Raw genomic sequence first — 27,544 nt, forward strand, 5'->3', positions numbered from 1 at the left:
TTCTGACACCTTCACAGTCAATGCCGCCTCACCTCCTCCCCCTGCACTTCCTGGAATGGGCTCTGCTGTCAGTCCCATTATCTCTCACAATTTGTGTTTAACAGTATTATTTAGGGGAGAGACTGTATCTTCCTCATTTTTCTACAGAAAGACTGTATAGTGCCTAAACTAAATATTATTGAATTGAGTCACTTAAAATATTATAAATTTGATTCAGAAAATGTTATTTTTCCAAGGATGGGTTTATTTCAAAATTGTAAAGATTTATATATTATTTTTATTACATATAATAAGCAATTTTTAGCTTAAAATAAGTTTCACATTTAAAGTAAAAAAAAAAATCTTAAAAATGCAGACATTTTTTAAAAGCAAAAAAGTTTAATTATCTTGCAGCACAGGTCTACCCTTAAATATTCACATTTCAAAGCTGCTTTGAAAAGATTTAAAAATTGGCTAAAAATAATTTACAACTGGCAGTGATTAAAAATCTTATCTTTGTAAAAGTATATTAATGACACATAATGAATTTAAAGTTACAAGCATTTAATGGTTTAATCAAGCATGTAGTTTTTACCAGTATACAAAATGAGACTTAGTACAAAACGGTCTTCAACTGTCACGTCAGTTGTTCCTGGAGTATTTTATGGGGAAAAGCAAACTTCACCAAACATAGAGTACCAACATTCAAGTGCTCTTTTCCACAAGTTTCTGATTTTCAACTTAGGAGAGAAGAACAGCATTTAATAACTGCATCCCTGGTGGAAAAGAGAGGGAAAAAAAACAGAATATAATATTCCTCAAGAGCAAAGTTGCGCAAAATGTTCCTGTTAAATCACCTTTTTTAACAGAACTCAATGGATGCTCCAACACACTTTTTGATTAACAAAAACTTTGTTCAGTATCATTTAAGATTAAGAGCTGAGATTTGAAAACATTTTGCTGATTTTTGACATGGTATTTATCTTAAGAAATTTTTACTGGCATACACACTGATCTCAATACAAAGAAATAAGTTTAAATACCAAAAATAACCTAACAAAAGATCTAACTTTTTTCTTTTTTTTTCCTTTTGAGACAGGTTCTCACTCTGTCTTCCAGGATAAGTGCAGTGGCATGAGCAGATCCTCCCACCTCAGCCTCCCAAGGAGCTGGGACTATAGGGCACGCCACTACGCTAATTTTTTTTTTTTGATAGAGACAGGGTCTTGCTATGATGCCCAAGCTGGTCTCAAACTCCTGCACTCAAGCCATCCACCCATCTCAGCCTCCCAAAATGCTGGGATTACAGGCATGAGCCACCACGCCCGGCCCAAAGATTTAATTTTTAAGAAGAACTAGGCCAGGCAAGGTGGCTCACACCTGTAAGGCAGGTGGATCACTTGAGGTCAGGAGTTCGAGACCAGCCTGGCCAACATGGTGAAACCCCATCTCTACTAAAAAACACAAAAACTAGCTGGGCGTGGCAGCACGTGCCTGTAATCCCAGCTACTTAGGAGGCTGAGCCAGGAGAAACTCTTGAACTTGGGAGGTGGAGGTTGCAGTGAGCAGAGATCACGCCATTGTACTCCAGCCTGGGTGACAAAATGAGACTCCATCTCAAAAAAAAAAAAGAACTAATGAACTGAGTTTTAAAACTGTAACGTTTATAACTGAATCCTCAGAATTAAAAGAAGATTGAAGTGTGACCTTTCATATTTTCTTCCAAAACTGTTATTACTTGATACTTCATTCATTAAAAAAGCTTTTACCTAGGCCATAAAGAATATCCACTAATAAAATTCTTATAGGCAAAATCTGTACATTGCTTATTGCTCTCGAGTGCAGGATCCTGTGTCTGGAGAGGCTGGTCATGTTCTTGAAGTCCTGCCATCTCTTCAGAGCCTCTTGTATGGGACATCACGTCTAGAGGTCCTTTCCTCCGCACCAAGAAGTACTGGAGGTCTCCTTGCTCTGAAGTTCCTATGCATGGTAAATTACCCTTGCACACTCTTGTTAAGCAGCTTTCTCACCTGTAGCTAACTTTGTTTTGCTTTTTCTCCTTGTAAGTATCTATCAGAAAGAATCATACATTTGAAATGGAATAAAAATAAAATTTCTACCGATTTCCTTCACTGTTCGTATTAAACAGACAATTTTGCTGTTTTTAAATATATAACATATCTTCGAATTTCACAAACAGGCAAAGCTGTGCCTCACCAGAATCTTTTTCTAAATCTATCAGATTTAAAATTGGAACTAGTTTTGTTTTCTCCTCCACGGCTAAATACATTTCTCTGGAAAAATATTTTAAAATGCCGGTTACCTCTTGACATACAATTAAAATGTTTTTGCTGACCAAAAATAAGCATTTATGTGTAAGCCCTCATTTTCCCAGTAACTTCCTTTTTTATTGAGATGGAGTCTGGCTCTGTCACCAAGGCTGGAGTGCAGTGGCACGATCTTGGCTCACTGCAACCTCTGCCTCCTGGGTTCAAGTGATTCTCCCACCTCAGCCTCCCAAGTAGCTGGGATTACAGGCGCCCACACCACACCCAGCTAATTTTGTATTTTTTAGTAGAAACGAGGTTTTGTCATGTTGGCCAGGCTGGTCTTGAACTCCTGACCTCAAGTGATCTGCCCGCCTTGGCCTCCCAAAGTGCTAGGATTACAGATGTGAGCCACCGCACCCAGCCATAACTTCCTTTTCTTAAGTAGAATTTGTTTTCCTGGAGTCTCTATGTCCTATTTTCTGAACTCCTAAAGCCATGGAAGGGTCCAGAATCTCATCCACATTCCCTAGTGCACGCCAGGCAGCAGGGCGGGAGGATACTCCCCACAGAGCTGCTCCATGTCGCCAAAATGTTTCCATACAGACATTATCATGGCAAGCTGCTATTCATCTCATTGAAAACATGTTTACTGCCGGGTGCGGTGGCTCACGGTTGTAATCCCAGCACTTTGGGAGGCTGAGGCGGTAGGATCACAAAGTCAGGAGATTGAGACCATCCTGGCCAACATGGTGAAATCCCGTCTCTACTAAAATACACAAAAAAATTAGCCGGGCATGGCAGTACGCGCCTGTAGTCCCAGCTACTTAGGAGGCTGAGGCAGGGGAATCTTGAACCCAGGAGGCAGAGATTACAGTGAGCCGAGATGGTGCCACTGCACTCCAGCCTGGCGACACAGTGAGACTCTGTCTCAAAAAAAAAAAAAGAAAGTATGCTTATTTCCTTTTAGGAAATTAAGATCAACCAAAAAAAAGTGTTTAAATAGTATTTTTATGTAAAAATTACTTAAATTCATATATTTGTGTGAAGATAAGTAAAGAACCAGAAACAAGACAAGATTCAAACAAGCTTACCTTGCATATGGGATGTACGACAGGCTATACCTGCAAGAAATATTCAAGCATGTTGAATCTTCATCTGAATGATGGTTTTTCTTTATGCCAAAAGGCCATGTCTAACCTTATAATAAATACAGCAGCATGAGACTGTACAGTGGTTCTCAAAGTGTGACCCCGACCAGCAGTGAGAGCATCATCTGGGAACTTGTTAAAAATGTAGATTATTAGGTCCTACCTTAAACCTCCTAAATCACAAGCTTGCTTTAACAAGCAACCTGCACTTTAAACAAACTCTCTAGGTGATTCTGGTGCATGCTGAAGTTTGAGCTTCTTATAATAAAATAGAAACTGTACCACAACTGATAATTATAGTCTCCTTTAGGGATAAATCAATTATTAGTTACAAATTAGGCAATAAAAGGCAAAATACTAGAGAAAATAACCAAGAGATTAAGTTTCTTCACATATCAGTGAAAAAAAGTAAAGAACATTTTATGGTGAATTTGAGATATACAGAGAATTACATTTAACATTCATTGATGTTTCACCTGTCAGTAGAAAGAGGGCCAAAAGAAAGGCGATCCCAAACTGGGTAACGTCGAGTAAGAGGAATGTAAAATGGCAAAAACAGGAAGCAAAAATTAGGAAGCAAGAGCTGCTCTAAAGGAAAAGGAAAAGTCCTCTTCACTAACACAGAAGAGCGCAGGAGCTGCAGGGCACGTTTAATCAACCACCCAGATATTTATGGCCTTTATGCAGATGAGCTCTTACTGTGCAAGACACAAAAAGGCTACAAGGAGGAGAGTCTGAGCAGAGACCAGGACATGACTGAATATTCACAAAAGTGGACTGGGAAAGGCAGTGCAGGTGAAGCATCTCTGATCTGAAATGATAGGGACTAGAAATGTGTTGGATACTGGATTTTTCTGGATTTTTGGAATATCTGCATTACATTTACTGGTTGAGTATCAACCAAATCTGAGCATCATGTCAGCGTTCAAGAAGTTTTGGATTTGGGGCTGGGCATGGTGCCTCACATTTGTAATCCCAGCTACTTGGAAGGCTGAGGCACGAGAATCACTTGAACCCGGGAGGCAGAGGTTGCAGTGAGCCAAGATAATGCCACTGCACTCCAGCCTGGGTGACAGTGAGACTCTGCCTCAAAAAAAAAAAAAAAAAAAAAAAAGTTTTGGATCCTGAAGCATTTTGGATTTGGGATGCTCAACCAGTAACTTAAGAAGTATTTAATCACTGCCAATTCAGAAGACATCTCCAGATATCACAGGGCCACAGAGTCAACATCAGGATAAATTCCACCTTGTATTTATCTAGCAATAGAGTGGAGAATGCAGGTAAACTCATCTTCCCTTGGTCTCACCCTGTGATTTGGTCTCACTTTTATGTATTCACATGGCATCACCTACTTTTCTTATTATTTCTCTTTCTCACATTAGAAAGAAGCAGAACATATCACTATGTAACTCTACGAGCACAGCACCCCATACTTCTCCCGAACAGTACCACTGAGCCACGCTGTCAAGTGCAACAGGACTCATCGCAGACCTCCCCTCCTCTGACCCTGCAGGGCCTGTCTGGCTCCAAAACACCAGACGAAATGCTAGGGCTTCACAGGTCCCAAACAAAATGCTCGTCACATCTCAGGCAATTTTAACACTTCACTAGGGTAAGGAAAGACTTACCAGGTCATTGACAAGAACTGCAATATGCAGAATAACACAGCCAGTCCCTTCTTATGCCACTAACAACAGCAAAAACAGAGCAATTATGAGTTTCAAAGTTTTAAAAACATCTTTCTCAATCAAACTTAATTCCTGTCTTTCAAAAATGTAGATGATGGCTCCATTTATCTTTATTAAATTTTAGTGTGATAAATTTAAGATACAGTTGATCTGAAACTTTAAAATCCAAAAAATACATTTCCTTTCTAAAACTATATCCATTAATTTAAATACTGCAAAATATATGACTTTAAATAAATGTTACTGAAACAATTGTGCATAGGCTGAAAACATTAGACTTTTAAAGGTGGTTAGGTCTTTAAAGTCAATGTTAACTTATCTAGAATCGACATGTAAAATCCCACTGAGATCTGTATGCCCCATGTGAAATTTACTTATTTTACTCATTCCCATTTGCTTCTTGAGTGATATTTTGAAGGAAAATTGTATTTTATTGTGATCTTCTGGAATAATATAAACAGTTTCCATGGTTGTTTTAAAATATTCTGAGAATTCCTTGTCCATCAGTGCTTTTTTACTCATTTATCTTCAATCTACTGTTTATAAGTAAACAGGCAATTCCAAAACCAAAAATCAAGGTTCTATAGAGAGGTGCAAGTTAAGAATATTCTTTTATCATTAAGAAATGACACGTAAATCAATCTCATATAACTAAAGTCCTGTCCTTACATCATCAAAATAAAAAAAAAACTGGAATATTTCTGATAGAATATGTCTAAAATATCTACCCTTTCTTCTTTAAAATGGGACTTTTCTTGTTGATAGTTCAAGAACTGCTTCAAACCCATTTGGGAAATAGGTTGAGTACAATAGAAAAATATGATGTAGAATCAGGAGATCAAAAAGTCAACGGAATTGTAACAATGTGACTTCTTTAAAGGCTAATGAAGAGCTGTTAACCTTCTCCACAAGGTAGGAGAATGATTTCAGTTCCTCTCTTTGTTGTTACTATCTGTGTTTTCTGGCCCTCTCTATTGGTTTTACACCTTGCTACTCGGCAGCGCACTTGCCTCACCACTGCAGACTCACAGCGCACCCCTGCAGCAGCATGGTGGAGAGCACAGCCCCTGAGCCAGGGCCCTTCACCACACCGGGCACTGTCAGATTTGCCAACCGGGCCCACAAGCAGGTGAGCTCGGGCACACGTGTGTGTTTATTAACGACCTCTACGCTGTAGACAGCAGAATCTATGGCACATTTAGCCACCAGCTGGGTGGGTGAGCATGTGTGCACATGTGTGTTCGCTGACTACCTCTGTGCTGTACACTGACTACCTCTATGCTGTAGACAGCAGAATCTATGGCACATTTAGCCACCAGCTGGGTGGGTGAGCATGTGTGCACATGTGTGTTCGCTGACTACCTCTATGCTGTACACTGACTACCTCTATGCTGTAGACAGCAGAATCTATGGCACATTTAGCCACCAGCTGGGTGGGTGAGCATGTGTGCACATGTGTGTTCGCTGACTACCTCTGTGCTGTACACTGACTACCTCTATGCTGTAGACAGCAGAATCTATGGCACATTTAGCCACCAGCTGGGTGGGTGAGCATGTGTGCACATGTGTGTTTACTGACTACCTCTATGCTGCAGACAGTAGAATCTATGGCATTTTTAGCGACCAGCTGGATGGTAACATGTCAAATTTTAGGAACACCTAATCTTTAGAGAGTTTTAAAAAAACAGATGAGCTACTTTAAGATAATGGTGTGATGACACTTCAGCTGGGGTGGGGGGCACACAGTTAACTGAAAGCCAGTAGGGCTGACATAACTTACCCAAAGAGCAGCACACAGGGTAAATACGAAACACAACTATAGGGGAAGAAAGAGTAGATTATAAATTTGAGATCCTTTCAAAAGCCTAATAAAAATGCATAAACTATTCTGCATTCATTTACATAGGGAATATACTATAGAACAAAAATAAGAATACAGCTGAATAGTTTTACTTGTATTTTCTGTAAGTATTATTTTACTTTAAAGTCTATGACTGCAATATTCCTTGGCAAATTGGAAGCATCTAATAATTTAATCTGTTAAGTAAACTGAAAGATGATCATTCCACATGCCCATGAAAGCAAGCAGGCACAGGAGTGAATGCAAGAGGTGGGCGGTGTGGTGTTGGAAAGACCTAAAGAGATCCCAGCTCTGACGCCTGCTATCTGAGGGTCCTTGGTGAAGTCAGTGGACTTGTCTAAACCTGTTGTCTTCTCTTTAAAATGAGGAGAGTTCCTACCTACCTGCTTTAAAGGGCTGTTGTAATGAATAAGGTAGAGTGCATCCGTGATGGGCTTGAGCTAGAAGCTGGCATGTGGAAGGCTCTATGTGGCACAGCCTCTTCACCACCAGTACTAGGCGTGATCTTATGTGGGCAGCAAATCAAACCACGCAAAGTGCTCCACCTTGGGAGACGTCTTATATGTTCAAACGTTCCCACGTTCTCTCAACATGTGTGTTTTTGTGAGGTACAGTATGTTACTAAAAAGTTTGAGGGATAAGTGCCAGGATTTCTTAAATAAAACTAACTAAAATCTTAGTGGAATATAAACTACTTACATTCTAACAGTGAAATATACTTTGTTAGTAATCTGAAGTTAAATGTTTATATATATGTTGATACATAGGCTATTATAGGAAATTCAAAATAATTGGAGATTATAAAAGTGGTAAGAAACTATGAAGTTGAATAAAGACATAATAAATAAAGCTAAAAATGAGTTTTTACTCTAGTGAGGAGATGGGAGAAGACTGCCAGGCAGATTAGAGTTAACAAACATTTCCTTATAAATTAACATAGGTTAGCTGTGTTTGGAAAGCTAATGTTAATAGTTATAATGGTAACATTTAAATTCTTTAAATATCATAAATGCTTGAAGGCAAAAGAAATCCACAAGAGACACAGACCAGGTGAGTTAGGAGGCAGAGGCAGGATGCAGAAGAGATTTGGGTCCCCCTCCTGCCCACAATACACAAAACGATGATCAGCTGAACACCCAGCACGTATGAGAATGGAAACAACCTTACTAGCCAAAGTGTAAGCTCTCATCTACCCACCACCCAGGCTCAAGATAATAAGAGTGATGACCTGAGAGTTGTGGACAGAACCCACAATGTAATGGAAGGCACATTTAAAGATACTGTTATGGGAGCCATATTGTTACAATTTGTCAAGTTGGCACACAGAGAAGGGACAAAAGTCAGATGACAAATGATGCTAAATCTCACCCTCAGCATAGAGGGTGTCTATGCCCACCCTCTAAAGGGTACAAACTAACAATCCCTTATGAAACCATCAGCAGGGCTTAAAAATGAAAGCACACTCAGCTCTAGGCTTCATTTAAATACGCAGCTACACCATGCCATATACGCAGCAGAAGCAGGCTTTACCCAGCCAGTAGTCTTAGACAATACTGTACCATCTGAACTCTATAACCACATAGGATATATTTTTTTTTTGGTTTTTAGATGGAGCTTCACTCTTGTTGGCCAGTCTGCAGTGCAATGGTGTGATCTTGGCTCACTGCAACCTCCACCTCCCAGGTTCAAGTGATTCTGTCTCAGCCTCCCAAGTAGCTGGGATTACAGGTGCATGCCACCTCACCGGGCTAATTTTTGTATTTTTAGTAGAGACGGGGTTTCATCATATTGGTCAGGCTGGTCTTGAACTCCTGCCATCAGGTGATCCACCCACCTTGGCCCCCCAAAGTGCTGGGATTACAGACGTGAGCCACCGTGCCCGGCCGGATATAATTATTATATTCAACACAAGAAGTATACATACAACCCTAAAACTTAAAGTATAATAATAATAAAAAAATAATAAAAAAAAGAAGTATACATACATAACAGGCAATTATTCGTAAAATAACAGTGCAAAGAATACTTCAATAAAAGTTTTAAAAATGTATTATTTACTTACGAGCATAACAATTGTTGCAAGCAATCTTGTTGCTTCAAACATTTTCTTCAGTTGCTTCACAGGTCCCATTAAAAAGCATGTACTATTTGAAACAAATAAAGTGACTGAGGTACAGGTCTACTAATTTATCTGGTTATGCAAAAATAAACTACTTTTTTAAAAAAGAAGCCCTGTTGGTTTATTTAATTAAAATCTCTCACTAAAATTTTTTTTTCCTTAACTTTATAAAGAAACTTTACAACTATACCAATAGACATGCTATGGTGTGAAGGTGTCTTCTCCAAAATGTAAGTGTCTTCAGCGTGTTAGTATGAAGACCGGACTAGGCTGTGAGAACTCCTCCCTCTGAAAGGGATCAAAGGCCCTTGGAGGAGAGGCTGCCTGGGGGTTGCTCTTTCCTCTTCTGCCCTGGGAGGACACAGGGATCTTCCCCTTGGGGGATGCATCTATCAGCAGGATGGATGTGCCTTAACCTTGGACTTCAGGCCTCCAACTGTGAGAAAAATTTCTATTCTTCCTAAGTCGCCCAGTCTACAGTATTCTGTTACTGCAGCATAAAAAGGGCTAAGACAAACAACAACCCAAAGATGCCACAAAGATTCTCAAAGAGGGATTCTCATACCCCCAATCTAAAGCAGCCCTCCGTCACTACTGCCACACCGTTTTAATTCTCTGCACAGCACCAATGCCATCCCATCTTTTTCTGGCTTATTATGTGAACATCTTCTTCGTTAAAATGTAAGCTCCACAAGAGCAAAGCCTAGAGCGCAGCAGCTCCAAGCCTGGGCTCCGGATTCCCACCTCAGCCATGGTGGGATCCCACCTCCGGATTCCCATTGCCTGCAGGATTCCCACCTCAGCCATGATTTAGGTTCATCGCCATGGGCAGCACTGACTCCCCTGCTCTGTGCTATTATCTCCAGTTATAAACGGGGATGGTAATACTGCCTACCTCACAAGCTCGTCATAATACATACAAAACACTTAGAACAGTCCCAGACACACATTAAGTGCCCCACAAAGACTGGCTATTCCTAGCACTAATACCGTCTGTTACGGGAGACGGCATACAGCAGCAGTCAATACATATTTATTTAATGAATGTAAATCCTGTGGCTGAATTCACAGTATGTACAGAACTACATAAACATCCTACTGGGAAAGTGCTTATTAGAAAGGTAAGTTTGGTAGCAAGAGCAAACAAGATATTTTGAGAAGCCAAACGTACCTGGCTAACGCAGCAAGATTGCCGAGGGTATAAAACACTGCAAAAAGCTTTATGCCTCCCGGAAGCCACAGCAATCCAGTTCCCTAAGTTAAGATATTATAGTTATTTTAAAATAATTTTATGATTTTAATGGTTAAAATATAAACGTGCTACTGCAGTAATACAATACCAATATTATGTAATATGTTTAAATACAAATCTGCTTGTAGACAGTCTAGTCTGATTACACAGAAAAAATAGTTAATTTTCAATGTTATACACTAACTTGAATCTTCTTCCTATTTGCACTAGCATATATAAATGAGCCATAACAAAACTTTGTGCTTACCAGTAAATCTCAGTCTATTTAAGTTAAATTTTCATGCTAAATAGCAAGTATGAAAAGGTAATAAACATCTAAATTACTGACTCTCCAGATCTTTTAACACATTGATAAATTTTTCTTAAATTATTTCAACTATCCACAAAACTCCCCAAAATACTAATTTCTATGTATTTTCATTGATCTCTACCCCTTTATTTTAGTTCAATAAATACCTTCCACCAAAATAGTCTAACAGGGATTTAGTAAAGGACATTAGTTTTTGGTACTAAATGGAATTATTAGTCTAATACAAAATAAAAATTATTAAACAATATAAAGCCTTAACTCACAAGAATAGAAAAGAAAATGCCACATACGAAGCAGATGGCAAACCATTTCAATCTGGTGTTGAAACTAAGGGATGAGGCATCCAGGACCTTAATAAAAAATGGGAAAATTTAGAATATAGTCTTAATTCACTACCAATCTGATTCTTTATACTAAATTAAAGCAAAGTTTTAACACATAGTCTGAATTGTTTATTTTGCATATCACAGTGTCATTTAAGAATACTAAGATTCCACGGTTGTTAAGGGTACTATGACCATGGTCTGGGTAGCAGACGATGCTGAGGAATAACCATTCATTTTGCTAAGTCTGATAATATGTTTCACAGAAGTCCTTATCTGTTAGGGACAGCCGATATACACTGACATGGATAAAATGACATATAACATATATTATAAAATATACAAAGATTAAAAAAACACAGGGGGCAGATGCAACAGGCCAGGCAAAACACTGAAACTGCAGAGGCTGGGAAAGAGTACACAGGTTCATTATCTGTTCTCTCCGCCTCTGCAGGACGAATTCCTCAGGCTCCTAGATGCCGAGTCTGAGTGCATCTGCACTCAGTGCAAGTCCTGCTGGAGGCAGAGGCTGGCCTTCCACACGCCACCTCCCTTCGGCCGGTCATTGGCTGCAGGCCAGGGGTGGGGTGGGGTGACTGCACCCCATGGAGGGTAGAGGACGCTGGCCACCTACAGGAGGCAGCCTGAGCAGCCCCAGCAGAGACCATCACAGCACGCACCAGATGGTACCCGTTCTAAGCTCTTTCAGTCCAACCCATGAAAGCTTTGGGCCCCTCCTCCACCACTGTAAAAACATACTGTGAAATGATCATTTATTCTAGAGCAACAGCATTCCTATATACCATGCAAATTCTAGCCAAATTATGTGGGGAAAAAAGTAGAAATTACTAAGTCTACTTTGTACAGTATGATAACCCAGCACACAGTAGTGGTGAAATAAACACACTCAGATTACTAATTATACTATTAAAATATATTTTCCAAATAAGGCTAAAAAAGTATCTATCAACAGCAGCTGTGCAAGAAACTAGAAATACACAGCAAGGATTTATATTCCAAAACTTAAATTTCTAATTTACACTACCACATCCACTTAAAAATAAGACTACATGCTTATATTTTCAAGAATAATGAAAAATAAGAGAAAGTTCTATATGCAACAGTTCAAAATACATTTGGTTACATTCCTTACCTCAAGAGATTAATCTGTGAATCCTTATGTAGCATGAAAAGCAGATAAAAATAACTAAGTATTCTGTAATGAAACATATATCACTCTTTAACACATTTTAAATGTTTTTAAAGTTTTAATTCACATTCTTGTTTCCAGCAATGTCATCTGTTTATGGCAAAACTAAACACTTGGTTTTAAACAAAGAGTGAAATTGCCTATAAAACCATCTACATTTCATTCTTACTGATCAGGAAGAATATACACTAAGTATATTTTAACTACGCAGGCCAGAATAAACCGCAAAGACTGAATTACATAGTAAATGATCTGTTAAAAAAGATGGAGACACATTCATCAGCTTCATTTAACCATCCCACAAAGTATACATAGGTCAAAACATCACGCTGTACACAATAAATGTATATAACTTTTATTTGTCAATTAAAAATGGAAAGAATAATGATTTCTAAAGGTTCGTGTGAGTCCACAATGCTGTGAGGATTTAGTGAGAGGAAAAAGCATCCATTTTTCCTTCTTTTGCAAGTTCAAATCACCCCATTGTTCACAAGTTCAATCGCTGCTTTTCAATAGCCAGTTTTTCTCTCAGCAAGGAAACAGCACGGCTATTTGTATAATAGTAGGTATTTTTTCCTCCTATTGCCATCTTCCGTGTATTGATCTTTAAAACGAAACAGCAGGACAAATTATTTCCACTTGTAAACATGGAATATTCAATCCACAAGCAAATGATTTGTCTCAAGTCTTGCAAACTGTCTAGGATACGAAACAACTATACAGATTTCCTGACTCCTAATTGGGAAAACTGTGATATGCTTCAACATGAAAGAAAACCTGGCAGTGCATCTTCCAACTAGGAGACAGAAGGAACCCTGACGTCTGCTTATCACAAGCATTTTTTTGAGACAGAGTCTCACTCTGTTGCTCAGGCGCCATCTCAGCTCAATGCAACCTCCGCCTCCCAGGTTCAAGTGATTCTCCTACCTCAGTCTCCCAATTAGCTGGGACTACGGGTCCACGCCACCAGGCCTGACTAATTTTTTGTATTTTTAGTAGAAACGGGGTTTCACTATGTTGGCCAGGCTGGTCTCAAACTCCTGACCTCAAGTGATCACCCGCCTCGGTCTCCCAAAGTGCTGGATTACAGGCATGAGCCACTGCACCCAGCCTGCTTATCATAAGCATTTATGCGCTGCTTTCTTTTACCACCAATCAGGAGCAATCCCACCAAAACCAGCCACTTTGTTAATCTCTTAGTCTTAGAAAAGAAATAAAATTGCCACCTCTTCCTCTCCCAAAACCACCATCCATCATTTTACTTATCTGTTACCACAGGAAGAGGAAGCCAAGAGAAGACAGGCCCTTGAGGAGGGGCTGCTCCCCTATTCCCGCCACAGTAAGCACAGCACTGCTCTTGCAACTAGAACTTCATTCATTAATTTTTTACAAAAGCAGGTGAGAAACATAATAGAGGAAAATGTAGTCCTAGCAGCAACAACATGAAGGCTGAATGAGTGGCTCCCACAGCACAGCCGAAACCCACCCCTTTAAGGACGGAGAAGCTGAGGAACAGCTCTAATCCACGGATCGCCAGGAGACAGCACAGCTGGAAGGACCTGAGCCTTGCCCCTGGGCTTCTGCCATCTAAACATAGGAAACACTTGTGGCTTTCCACGAATGATGACACTGAATCCAGTATTCCTCCCACTCCTTTTTCAAAATAGCAGTGGGTATAAAAAGTCAAAGTTGTGCAGACAAGTGAGAAAAAGAAACAGACATCCGCAGACCCTCAGGCCCATTCCAGGCAGAACTGCCCGCTCCCCACACCCGCTGCTGGGGTCCACACTTCCGAGAGCCACCCTCTTTCTCCTCCTCATTCAGGACTCTTGATCGCGGGGCCTACCCAGATCCTTGCAGCAGGCGGCACGGTTTCCACGTCTGCGTGGGCAGCCTGGCCTTTCTGTGCAGCATGCGGCACGGTTTCCACGTCCGCGTGGGCAGCCTGGCCTTTCTGTGCAGCATCCCCTAATCTCCACTGGCCTTTCCCCTCCACTCCACTCAGTGACCCAGCCCAGGGCAGTCTTCCTGCTCGAAATTACACCATCGCCAAAATTCCGGCTGCCGCTCTCCGACCCGTTTCTTCTGGCAGCAGGCTGATTCCTCGGCCCCACCGTGCTGACTCCTTGGCCTCCTGAACTCCTCATCCGGCCTTTCTCTGTTTTTTCAGCGGCTTCAACAGGACATTCAAATTCCCTTTCCGCTGCCTCCACCTGGTAAAATCCCACCAGAGCGCAGCTTTCCCTCCTCCTGCTCCAGGAGGTGCTGAGCTGAGCACTGCTGGGTGGAGTCAGGCACAGGGCAGGGGGGTCCTGAGCCAGTCCTCATCAGCCCCCCATGGCCTGCACATTGCTGCCTGGCAATCTAAGGCTTCTTGCTTTATCTCAACGTCCATTTTACTCTAAACCACTTCAAACCTCCACTTCCTGCCCCACACTTCCATTCTTAGCAGACAACTTCCCCTACTTCACACACAGAAACCCAAAGCCATCAGTGTGAACTCCCTTACCTTCCTGCTGCTACCAAACCACCAAACACACCAACTAAGAACACCCATGCTCTCGTCCTTTCCTGGTTCCCACAGAGCTGAGATCCACCTGTCCACCCTGCTTTACAGCCAACCCCTTACCTGCTCAGGGAATTTATGCTATTGGGCTTTTTCCTCTAGTGAACATGTTCTCACTCTCTGAAACTGCATCCATCAACTTTTAAACATGAAGTCCCTTCCATCTTAAACAGAAAGCTTACTTCACTTCACCTTCCAGCCTCTGTACACTCATCCATTCATTCATCCATCCATCCATCCATCCACTAACTGGTTCAATAAATACTGAGCGCTGCTATGTGCCTGTCCTAAGTGCTGGGTAAGGGATCCAGCTCCTGGTTAAAAATCTATGTGCTGGCTGCTACACCAAAAATACCATAGGCCAGGCACTGTGGCTCACGCCTGTAATCCTAGCACTTTGGGAAGCTGAGGCAGGTGGATTGCTTGAACCCAGTTCAAGACCAGCCTGGGCAACATGGCGAGTCCCCCATCTCTACAAAAAATACAAAAATTAGCCAGGTATGGGGGCACACACATGTAGTGCCAGCTACTTGGGAGGTCGAGGTGGGAGGATCACCTGAGCCCAGGAGTCAGAGGTTGCAGTGAGCCGAGATCACACTACTGCACGCCAGCCTAAGTCAGAATCTCCCAAAGAGCCTAAACAGCTGTGGAAGCTCCTCACCGGAGGGCCGACTGTGGAATCTCGGCACTGGAGGGCTGAGCTTTGAAACAACTGATGAGAACCTGAGAAGCCAATCTGAGCGATGGGGAACGCTCGTGGACTGTGTAGTCATGAGATCCAAGCACCAAGCACTCTGGGGCTTTGGGTTTGTCCTGTATGCTGCTGTGAAGGAGGTGGATGCGCCATGAACGCAAAGCCACACAAGGTGGATGAAGAGTTGTGGAACCAAAGAGCTGTCTCGAGAAGATTCTCAAAGACGAGGTGCCCAACTGTGAAAAAGATATTTGTTGGCGGCATTAAAGAAGACATTGAAGAACATCGCCTAAGAGATCTTGAACAGTATGGAAAAACTGAAGTGACTGAAATCATGACTGACAGAGGTAGTGCCAAGAAAAGGGGCTATGCCTTCGTAGCCTTTGACAACCATGACCCTGTGGACAAGACTGTCACTCAGAAATACCATACTGTGAATGGCCACAACTGTGAAGTTAGGGAAGTCCTGTGAAAGCAAGAGATGGCTAGTGCTTTATCCAGCCAAAGAGGTCGAAGTGCTTCTGGAAACTTTGGTGGTGGTTGTGGAGGTGGTTTTGGTGGGAATGACAACTTCAGTCATGGAGGAAATTTCAGTGGTCATGATGGCTTTGGTGGCAGCTGTCCACAGCGGTGGCGGTGGATACAGTGGCAGCAGGGATGGCTGTAATGGATTTGGTAATGATGGAATCAATTCTGGAGGTGGCAGAAGCTCCAATGATTTTGGCAATTACAACAATCAGCCTTCAAATTTTGGACCCATAAAGGGAGGAAACTTTGGAGGCAGAAGCTCTGGCCCTTATGGTGGTGGAGAACAATACTTTGCCAAACTTTACTTTACAAAACCAAGGTGGCTACGGTGGTTCCAGTAGCAACAGTAGCCATGGCACTGGCAGAAGATTTTAACCAATTTATGCCTGAGGTTGCACTTTTTGAATTTGAAAAATCAGACCTTGGCGATGACCTTGAACAGGAGAACATAAATAACTCCCACATGCTTAGCGTTCCAATAATGGAACACCAGGCATAAATGGGTTCACAAAACCAAGGTGGCTATGGTGGTTCCAGTAGCAGCAGTAGCCATGGCACTGGCAGAAGATTTTAATCACTGCCAGGAAACAAAGTTTAGCAAGAAAGGAGAGCCAGAGAAGCGATAGGGAAGCTACAGGTTACAAGAGATTTGTGAACTCAGTCAGCCAAGCACAGTGGTGGCAGAGCCCAGCTGCTACAAAGAAGATATGTTTTAGACAATACTCACGTGTATGAGCAAAAAACTCCAGGACTGTATTTGTGACTAATTTTATTAACAGGTTATTTTCGTTTCTGTTCTGTGGAAAGTACCAAGCATTCCAACAAAGGGTTTTAATGTAATTTTTTTTTTTTGCACTCATGCTGTTGATTGCTAAATGTAATAGTCTGATCATGACACTGAATAAATGTGTCCTTTTAAAAAACGTGCTGTGTAAAGTTAGTCTCCTCGGAAGCCATCTCGGTAAACTCCCCCAAGAGTGTGAAGTCAGAATTCCTTCAGGGTGATGCCAGGTTCTACTTGGGACTTATTTACACTCTGCTCAGGTGGAGAAGCCACTGTCTTCAGTGAGCTCGGTGTAGCTGAACTGACAGTTACTGTTGTGACCTGAAGTTCACCACCAAAGGGGATCACCCAAGCAAAGTCGCAGAATTATTAGTTATAAAAATGATTGTTGGCACATCCCATGCAATATATCTAAACTGAATAATGGTACCAGATAACACTATAGATGGGAATGAAGCTTGTGTATCATCCATAATTGTATGTAGCTAATAAACTATTTAATTCTCTTAAAAAAACACTGTAGACTGGGTAGCTTATAAACCACAGACACTTATTTCTCACAGTTCTAGAGACTGGAAGTCCATGATCAAGGCGCCAGCAGATTCGGCGTCTGGTGAGGCATCTCTGGTTCACAGATGACACCTTCTGAGTCCTCACACGGTGGAAAGGGCAATGGATCCTTTTTGTCCTCAACTTCCCAGGCTCAAGCAATCCTCCCACCGCAGCCTCCCATGTAGCTGGGACCACAGGCACACACCATCACGCTCAACTAATTTTTTAATTTTTTGTAGAAGCGGGGTCTTGCCATGTTGCCCAGACTGGTCTTGAACTCCTGGGCCCAAGCAATCCTCCTGCCTCAGGCTTCCAAAGTGCTGGGATTATAGGCATGAGCCACTGCATGTGGCCTGGGGCCTCTTTTTTATTAGGGCATGAAATCCATTCCTAATCACATCCCACAGGCACCTCCTCCTCATACCATCACATTGGGGATTAAGTTTCAACATAGGAATTCTGGGGCGGGGGGGACACAGACATTCAGACCACAGCACTGTGAGTGATTCAGGGGCTGGCCACAGGCAATTACACAGGCTCTAGCAGGCAGGCCTCCCGGGGAAAGCTCCCTCTGCACACCAGACTTGGAGCACAGCCCGGGCAGTGTAGCCCCTGGGGAGGTGCAGTCAAGGTCCCAGGCCCTTCGGCCCACCACACTTTTTCATGTAGTTCCCTTCCTAGCCCAGTGCCTTATTTCCCAGGAATCCTTATCTGAGGCTGTAGGAGTAGATGGGACCCCCAGCTGGCACACGCCCGGCACAGTGGTTGGGAGGCTCACCTTGACCATTCTAGCTTCAGCCCTCCCCTGGCTGAAACCCTGCAGACACAAGTCACTTCCGTGTCCTTAATTCCAAGGAACATTTTTGAAGCATCAGTATCCTTTCCAACTCAACAGCACAGGACACTTTGGCACTCCCTCCTGCTTACAATGTTCTCTTCAACTCCCATGTCCCACCGGCTCTCCTGACTGTCCTCCCGCCTCGCCAGCTGCTCCTGCTGGGGGTCTCCTCTGCCGCCTTAGCTCCTTCTACCTGGAAAGACAGCTTCCTCCTTGTGTTTCTCTACACTCCCCTTAACCACCTCACCCATACCTACCATGGGAACAGTGAGGGAAACAGATAAGGTAGGTATACTTACAATCTTCTAAGTGGGAAAGGCAGAGAGAGCTTAAATTGTTTATTAGGCATTTTTCTCTTATTACCATCTTCCACGCGGTGATCTTCGAAGTGAAACATGATAAATTAATGCCATTTGTAAATATGAAATAACTCAGTCAACAAGCAAATGACTTGTCTCAACCTGTGTGCTATGGTCTGAGTGTTTGCTGAAATCCTCGACCCCCTGGTGATGGTACTGGAAGATGGCCCTTCAGGAGATGATCAGGTCATGGGGATGGAGTCCTCATGAATGGGATCCATGCCCTAATAAGACGGGAAAGAGACTAAAGCTCTCTGCTATGTCAAGATATAACCAGAGGCAACAGTGTGACACCAGGAAGGGGGAGGCCTCACCAAGAACCCATGAGTGCACCTTGATCTCTGACTTCCGGCCTCAAAACCCGTAAGAAATAAATTTCTGTTGTTTATAAATCACAAAGTCTAAGGTATTTTATTACAGCAGGCTGAATAGACTAAGACATCTCGCAAATTGTCAGCAGGGGTTAGCAGGGCTCCCACAAGAGAACTCTGTAGAATGTTCCTGCGTTATGTTCTTGTCATCTAACTCCCAACAATTACCTTACACCAATGCCCTCACCTCTCCTTGGTAGTTACCCAAATCCAAACAACTCACTCATCTGTTTGTTCAACAAGTACTTATGAACAGCTATTAGACGCCAGGTACTTGGTAGGTTCTACATACACAGAAAGGAATAAGACAGCACCTAGCGTACTTACATTCAGATGGGGGGAAATGGGCAATAAACTAATGAGGCAGGTTCTACTAAGGACATAAATAGGGGCAGAGTAACTGGGTCAGGAAGGGCCTCTCTAAAGAGGTGACCAAGTGAAGACATCAGGAAGTGACCAATCCAACTCTGAAAAGAGCCAGGAAGGGGCATTCCTGAAAAAAGAAATGCAACTGCCAGGTCTCCCAGGCAGAAGAAAATGGCTCCAACTGAGGAGGAGAAAGAGGGCAGGGCAAGGCAAGCACTGGGGAGAGGGTGGGGAGGCGGGCCGACAAGCAGTGCAGGGCTGAGAGGCCAAGGGAGGGATCTGGATTTTACTCAGGTGCTGCAGGAAGTCAATGAAGGATGTGATCAGGGGAGGAATATGATCAACTCTCTTAAGATCTGGCTCAGTATCTCTCCCTCCTTGACTTCTTCCCAGACATCTCGAAGGAGAGGTCCCAGAACTCTGGCTACCATGACTCTCCCCAGGGCTCAAAGCACCTCCATAGGAGGATGATGCAGCTTGGATGTCAGGATGCTCCCCTATGACCTTCACTGCCTCGCCCAACTCCTCAACTGGCCTAGAACCATCCCTCTCAAGACCCAATTCCAATGTGCCCGCCATCCTGGTTACGTCTTGCTGCACAAGACGTGCAACACTCAGGTCATCCCTCACCCCATTCAGGTCTGTGCGCCTTTAATCCCATCTCATCTCCTACCCATCTCCAAAATGCAACAGCAAACCTCCCTATGTCCTCACCCTCTTCTCTAATGATCCTCTCACCTTCCTGCTAGGTTTGAAATTTAGTCTCCAGGGCCAGGGCTCTCCCCTGTGAATCCTGTACCACTTGGACAGGCAGTGAGCCAGGTGTCTGCCCTCCTCACTGCCACTTCCTGCCCCTTCCTCCTCCCTAGAGAAACCTGCTTTCCAAGTCACTCCTCAATAGCCCCCTAGCAACAATTCCCTCTTGCCTGCACCATAATTTTCCCCTTTCCTGGACCATTCCCAATGCACAGAAACACCCAGTATTTTCCTTGGGAAAGTGACATGTTCCCCGACCCCACTGCATCCTTCAACTACCACCCACTTCTTTGCTCCGCAGGAAAAATCACTGAGATGGCCATACCATCTCCATCTTCTTTCTATTCTCCCCTGACTTCAATCAGGCCTCTGACCCCATCCAGCCACCAAGACTGCTCTCGTGGAAGTGACAACTGATAACCTCCACGGATAATCTGCTCTTAACTTCTGAGACCCATCAACAGTACTGGGTCCCCTCCCCTTCCTAAAGCACTCTCTTCCCTCACTTTCTGGGGCATCCTTCTCTCTTGGTTCTCCTCCTCTTTCTCTCGCCACGCCTCTCAGCTGTCTTTGCCGGCTTCTGCTCATCCTCTAAACCTCTACACACCAGAGAAAACCAGAGGTCAAACCTTGGACCTCATCTTGACGATCTCATCTCTCTCCTATTTCCTCCCACAAACTCTACAGTGTTACGTCCAACTGCTTTCCTGACATCTCCACTTGGATGCTACCTGGATCTCAGACTTCACGTCCACACTGAAATGATTTTCCTCCCTGAACCTGCTCCTCCCACAGTCACTTAATGGCAACTCCACCTCTCCAGATGCTCAGGTCGAACGCCATGAGGCATCCTTGCCTCCTCCCACTCTCACACATCCAATCCGTCAACAGTGTGGCCTGCTGGCTGTACACTCAGACCATTTACAGAATCTGACCACTTTTTTGTTTTTTAAACAGGCTTTTTTGCTCTTTAAACCACTTCTATCACTGATTTGAGCCACAGTCATCTCTTGCCAGGACAACTGTACTTGTCTCCAGCCCAGTCTCTGGGCTTCTAACATTGCCTCTACAGTTTGTTCTCCACAGAGCTGCCAGAGTGATCCTTTAAAATCCAAGTCGGTCACACCACCACTCTGCTCGAAACCCAAAGGCTTCCTATCACACTCAGAGTAAAGCTAAAATCCTTTCTATGGCCTATGAGAACCCTCACAATTGAGAATCCCCCTTCCTGCTTCACCTTCTCTTCTACAATTGCCCCTCTTCTCTGCCCCGCTGCTAGAGCCCCTCTGGCCTCCTTACTGGCCCTGAACATGCTGACCACACACCACTTGGGACTCTGTATCTGCCTTGGAGGCTTTTATTCACAGGATGCTCAGACATCCCAGCAGCTCTTCTGAGCTGTGCTCACATGACTCCCTGGCAGGGAGGCCTTATCTAAGTAATATGGCAACCCCAACCTCCTCAACCTGCTCTGACTTTTTCTGTGGCTGTCTGACACATTATATACTTACTTGTTTATTCATTGTATCCTCCAATTAAAATTTAAGTTCCATGTGAAAGAGGTATTTGCACTGGTCACTGTTACTAACACCTGCATCTTGAACAATGTCAAACATATGCAGGAACTTGAGTATTTGTTAATGAACGATCACCTCCTCTGAACTCACAGCACTTGTCTATACAGCCAGTCACTCGAATCTTTGATTGATTACTTCTCCACATATCTTTCTCCCCTCTAGACAGTGGGCTCAAGATAAGTGATATTACCTTTGCATCTCCAAAGTTTAGAGTAGCACTGTCCAACAGAACTTTCTGCAATGCAAATGTTCTATATCTGTGCTGTTTAATACAGTAGCCTTTAACCACATGTGCCTACTGAACATGTGAAATGTGGTTGCTGTGACTAAGGAACTGAATGTTAAATTTTATTTAATTTTAATTAATTTAAATTTAATTGCTCCAGGCGCAGTGGCTCAAGCCTGTCATCCAAGCACTTTGGGAAGTCAAGGTGGGCGGATCACTTGAGGTCAGGAGTTCGAGACCAGCCTGACCAACATGGTGAAACCCCCATCTCTACTAAAAACACAAAATAATTAGCAGGGCATGGTGGCAGGTGCCTGTAATCCCAGCTACTCAGGAGGCTGAGGCAGGAGAATTGCTTGAACCCGGGAGGCAGAGGTTGCAGTGAGTCGAGATCACGCCACTGCACTCCAGCCTGAGCGACAAGATCACGCCACTGCACTCCAGCCTGAGCGACAAAGCAAGACTCCATCTAAAAAAAAAAAAAAAAAAAATTCATTGGCCACATGTGGCTGTGGTAATATACAGTTACAGAGTTCAATGAGAACAGATACTTGTCTTACACTCTCTGAACCCAAAACTGTAGCCCAGAACTCTACCGACAAGAAGTGCTGAGTAAGTATAATGACAAGGAAGCCAGGAGAGACAAACAGAAGATCCTTATGAAATACAATTCAATTTTAAACGTCCAACTTCTGCGACAGCACACAATAACGTGCAATATAATCGCATGCAGTAACAAAAAAACTTACACAGCAGTTCCTGCTCCACTGCTACTTTTAACCTTCTTGCTGGAGGAAGTAACCCTTATCAAGTCTCGCTGGTAAGGCGCAGACACAAGGGCTTTTATTAAGAAAAAAAAAAAAAAAATCTCTTACCAGGGCTCACTGCCTTAACAGAAAAATTTTAATTCAATATTATTTCACTTACCAATATCCTGTTTATTTTTCCTCCAGTCTCCCTATTTCCAAAAGACCACCCCCCAGCAAACACACACATAACACCTCCTTTACCTCCAGAGACAAACAGATGCAACAAGCTTTAGGGTCTCGGCTCACTGCAGCTTGCAGGATAAATGCCCTGCATAGCCACTTACGCTGCACAGCCCGAGGCCAGACCCCGCACCAGGCTCAGAAAACCAAATAGTACGTGGGCGCGATGGATTATTTGGGAAAGCGAGGGCAGACGTTAGCGGATTCCTAAGTCAGAAGGCCAGCGGAGGGTGGGCCTCAAAGTGGGTTTAAGTAGACCGCATGGAAAACTGGAAAGTTCTCAAATTCTACCCAGGAAGCAGGCGGAGCCGTCCTAAATCAACCAGCCGGGCAGAGGAGTCCCAGACCCCCGGCCTCGCACCCACCCCACCCGCTCGGCCGGTCCTCAGTACGGCCGGGGCCAGCGGGCAGCCCCGGGACTGGACGAGGGCGCAAGTTCGCTACCTGCGCAGTCAGGCCCTGCTCCTCGTCGTCCTGGCCGCTCAGGACTCGCCGCAGCTTCTCCATGGCCCCGTTCCAGGGCCGTAGCGGCCGCCACTCTGTCGCCTGCCCCTGACGCCCACCAGGAAACCCCGAACCCGAAACCCCACAGACCAGCCGGAAGTCCGGTCCCGCCCGCTTCCTGTGCGTCAGCGCGGCCGCCGTAGCAATGCGCGCATGCTCACCAGCCTTTCTCTCGGACCGCTCGTGGTCCGTGAAGTCCGCGGAGTAGGCGCTGATGGTGGGGTTATCCCTTCCCACTGTCCGCGAGGTGCGCCGTGGTAACGCGCGGGGACACAGCGCGGGTGTGGACCCCCTGCCCACAGCTGGCGCACAGCCATTGAGTGTAGACCCGACTGGGGCACGACCACTGAACCCTGCACTTGGCGTCCTCCGGGCCCCGCGAGGGGCCTTGCTGGGCGGGTCCGCGGCACCCCGGGTTCCCAGAAGTCGAGGCCCCGAATGCGCCTCCCCTCGCCTGCAATCGGAGAGCGGAGGGCTCCTGCGGGCAGGTGGCCGTGCTCCGAAGAGCGCCCTGCCACCCATGAGGTGGCCCTGGGGGCGTCGCTAGCCTTCCCAGCTGGGTGTCCTCATCCGGAGACACAAACACCTGCCTCAGGATTAAAGCGAGGAGCTGTATTTCAGACCGTCTCAGGAGAAATAGCAGGAGGCTGCCTCACTCCTTTGCCCTTGTGAGAGCTATTTCTTTACTCAGTTCACTGGTCAGCTAGGAGTTTGAAAGAGTGAAATCTTATTTATAAAAGGAATAGCTAATGCAACCCATTTTTCCAGTTTTGTGTGAACAGTGAGACCATTGAACAAGCGTTTACTGTTCTCCGGCTCGTGCTGGATGAACAAACGCTAAGAAATGGGGAAGTGGCATTTTTCTCTCTCTCATTTTCCACCATGCTAAGAAAGGAGATTTAAAATCAGGGCTGCCTGTCTAATATGGTCTCCAGAAGTCATTAAGTGATAGGTTTTGCTCTTCTGTTTGCTTCTAGGCTTGGTAAGATGGTAATGAGAATGCCTGTTCTTTTAATTACTTTGCCCACTCTATTTCCTCCGTAAAATCTTTCAATTAAAAGGTGGATCCTCAAAAAGTTTTATTGTCCATCCTACTGCCTCAGTAGAGATTTTATCTAAACTCAATTAGATAAAAACAAATACCACAGGAACCCTAGGAAAGCAAGTCGCGCCTTCTTGTGATGAAACGGTCCAATGCTCATCATCCTTTTCCTTTAGGCAGAAGATATTTCTATGTGGCCTGTTCATACTAATATGAGAAGTCTTATCCTTATGTCCTTAACTTTAAAAGGTCAGAAAATAGATTGTAAAATCTATAGAATAAAACTCTATGTTTCTGTTGAATAAGACATAGAGTATGTCCGTAAGTGTTACGGGAAAGGGGTCCGGATCCATACCCCAAAAGAGGGTTCTTGGATCTTGCGCAAAAAGAATTCAGGGCAAGTGAAAACAAGTTTATTTAAAAAGTAGAGGAACATCGGTAGTCTGAGGCAGAGAATTGCTTGAACCCGGGAGGCGGAGCTTGCAGTGAGCCGAGATCGCGCCCCTGCACTCCAGCCTGGGCGACAGAGCAAGACTCCGTCTCAAAAAAAAAAAAAAAAAGTAGAAGGACAAAAGAATAGCTACTCCATAGGCAGAGCAGGGCTGTCTATTACCAGGGCTGCTGGTTGCCCATTTTTATGGTTATTTCTTGATGATATGCTAAACAAGGGGTGGATTCATGCCTCCCCTTTTTAGACCATATAGGCTAACTTCGCTGATGTTGCCATGGCATTTGTAAACTGCCGTGGCGCTAGTGGGAGTGTAGCAATGAGAACGACCAGAGGTCTCTCTTGTTACCTTGGTTTTGGTGGGATTTGGCCGCTTTCTTTACTGCAGCCTGTTTCATGAGCAAGGTCTTTATGATCTGTATCTTGTGCTGACCTTCTATCTTATCCTGTGTCTTAGAATGACTTAACTGTCTGGGAATGCAGCTCAGTGGGTCTCAACCTCATTTTACCCAGCCGCTATTCAAGATGGGCTTCTCTGGTTCACATATCTGACATAACTGCTTTCAAGATTTTCAAGTATAGGCCGAGCGCGGTGGCTCACTCCTGTAATCCCAGCACTTTGGGAGGCAAAGGCGGATGGGTCACAAGGTCAGGAGTTTGAGACCAGCCTGGACAATATGGTGAAACCCCGTCTCTACCAAAAATACAAAAATTAGTTGGGCATGGTGGCGGGCGCCTGTAGTCCCAGCTACTCGGGAAGCTGAGACAGGAGAATCGCTTGTACCCAGGAGGTGGAGGTTGCAGTGAGCTGAGATCGCTCGTTTGCACTCCATCCTGGGCAACAGAGTGAGACTCTGTCTCAAAAAACAAACAAAAAAACCTTACTTCCTAGCTCTTCCTGCTTCCTGGCCACATAGTTTTTTCAAGAGCCAATGACTCCTGAACACAAGGACATCCCAGGCACAAAATTGTTGGGGTGATCAGACCCAACACCAGGTTGTGGGAGTGACAAAGTCCAGCAGAGTCAAAAGATTGAGAAAAAAGTTTGAGAGAGAAATGTGGGACAACAGGGGCCATTGCTATTGCGGAGGCTGTGAAGGCCCCGAGCTCTGGGAGCCCACGGTGTTTATTGGTAATCCAACTAAGAAACAGGTGGTGAGAATGTGGCAGTCATGTTGCATTAAGCACATGATTTACAGCTGTGACAGTTTAGCATTTATATGGAACATGTTCTGCTACTTGAGATAATGGGAATAGGCGCCTAGGAGCCTAGGAAGGCTAGAAGCAAGGAGCCAGCAAGTCTAGACACATTCCAGAGGACATTATGCAAGCCCTGCCTCAGTTTCCCCCCATCACTCAGCTTTTTCCCAGCATGCCCCCGTTCTCTTTATTGTAAAAGAGAAGATATCATTATTACTAGCTATCATTATTACTAGCATGGCTCTGGTTTGAACGCTTCCAACATATCTCACCTTTCCCTTTTACAAGAAGACCCTTAATCCTAGGGGCTGCAGAAGGATGAAGGTCCATCTTCTGTAACTTCTTCATGCTGAATAGGGGCGACGATATTCCTGCCTAACTATTAGGGTCTCTCATATTCAGGGTAGAGAGGAGCTGAGTCAGAAACCATTGGCCCGTTAAGCATCGTGACTCCAGTCAGTCCTCATTCCTTCTTCGCATTCAGATTCAACTGGCTCATGGCTCATACTGGGGGAACCTGGTCCAAGGTTGGGATCCATGGGTCCCTCCAGTCTCCCATTCCATGGTCGTGCACATCTTGAGGGCATCCACACGGTTCGTTCATCTCCTGCAAAAACATAAGCCTACCCTCACCCCCACGTTAGTAAATCTACTGAAACAGAAGCAAAAACTTCTGTGGCTGTAGCCGGGAGGCCACTGATAATGAGAAACAGGCCTTTTCTGATTAACAGAAGGCACAGAGAAGGCAAATCGAGGCTTTTCAAACCTTCAATTCGCACTGTACTCTGCAGGTGGGTCCACTAGATGCCGTGGCTCGTGATAGATCTTCAGATGGTTGGTGGGCACCCACATAGACAACTGATTGTCACCTGGAGAGACACAAGCAAATCCTCTTCCCCATAAAATTATCTTTAGGCAGAGATCAGAGGACGTAGATTCAGAGGTAAAGAGAATTTGGGGGGCTTAATGGCTTCCTGATGTTTGATAGGCGTTCCCTCGGAAGTTAGGAATTCCCTTTCTCTCCATATTGCTGCGTGGGCTTGGAGGACTAGGTAAGCATGCTTAGAGTCTGTATATTTACCCTTTTTCCTTCTAATTCTAGTGTATAATGGCCCCTGCTTTTGCTAGAATGTCTCTCCCTAACAAAGGAGTGGGGCTTTCGGGCATAATTAGAAAGGCATGTGAAAGGAATAAATTTCCCCAGTCACAACTTAGTGGCTGGGAGAAGTATCAAGTGACTGCCTGTCCTAGGACCCCTCAGATAGTGACAGATCTGGAGGACAATTGTCCAGGACAGGAGAGTAAGACTGAGAAGGCCACACCAGTGTCCAGGAAACAGTTAACCTCTTGGCCCTCAATGGTCAAGCATACCTGGGGCTCTGTGTGGGTGATGGCATGGACTGGTGCTTGCCCCAGTACCCTCAGTCCTGCTGCTGGATCATCTGGTTAGTGGCTTCTGACTCAGAGGACCTTTGTCCCCCAGGGCAGTGGGCCTTCAAGTTCAAATTCTGAGGCGTTTGTTGTTAGGAGTAGAAAAGCACTTTCCGAAACACATACCTTCTCCTTATTGGAATATCCCCTTTA

At 44.3% G+C, this 27,544-nt stretch overlaps 1 protein-coding gene and 1 long non-coding RNA gene across 2 annotated transcripts; both read right to left on the reverse strand.

The window, feature by feature from the left end:
• Positions 1-526: 526 nt before the first annotated feature.
• SFT2D1 (SFT2 domain containing 1) lies at positions 527-27,544 on the reverse strand. Its single transcript, XM_518851.8, has 8 exons — positions 23,211-27,544; positions 10,891-10,977; positions 10,237-10,319; positions 9,009-9,090; positions 6,866-6,901; positions 5,026-5,084; positions 3,341-3,370; positions 527-755 (listed from the first exon to the last, which is right to left on the reverse strand). Exons 1-8 carry the CDS (start codon positions 23,790-23,792, stop codon positions 716-718), a joined length of 999 nt encoding a protein of 332 aa, XP_518851.3. The 5' UTR covers positions 23,793-27,544; the 3' UTR covers positions 527-715.
• Positions 12,500-16,627, reverse strand: LOC134810393 (uncharacterized). The gene is made up of 2 exons (XR_010158248.1): positions 13,647-16,627; positions 12,500-12,764 (listed from the first exon to the last, which is right to left on the reverse strand). It is a non-coding gene; the product is annotated as an uncharacterized LOC134810393 (long non-coding RNA).

Source organism: Pan troglodytes, chromosome 5, assembly GCF_028858775.2.
Source record: "Pan troglodytes isolate AG18354 chromosome 5, NHGRI_mPanTro3-v2.0_pri, whole genome shotgun sequence".
Taxonomy (NCBI): Eukaryota; Metazoa; Chordata; class Mammalia; order Primates; family Hominidae; genus Pan; species Pan troglodytes.

Bases quoted from the DNA above. Each gene is read 5' to 3' on its own strand.
- SFT2D1 (XM_518851.8), bottom strand. From the start codon at position 23,792: ATGGGTGGCAGGGCGCTCTTCGGAGCACGGCCACCTGCCCGCAGGAGC. The intron at 9,091-10,236 runs GTACGTTTGGCT...TGTTTCAAATAG, and splicing joins AATCTTGCTGCGTTAGCCAG to TACATGCTTTTTAATGGGAC. The intron at 756-3,340 runs GTAAGCTTGTTT...CTTTTCCACCAG, and splicing joins TCGTACATCCCATATGCAAG to GGATGCAGTTATTAAATGCT.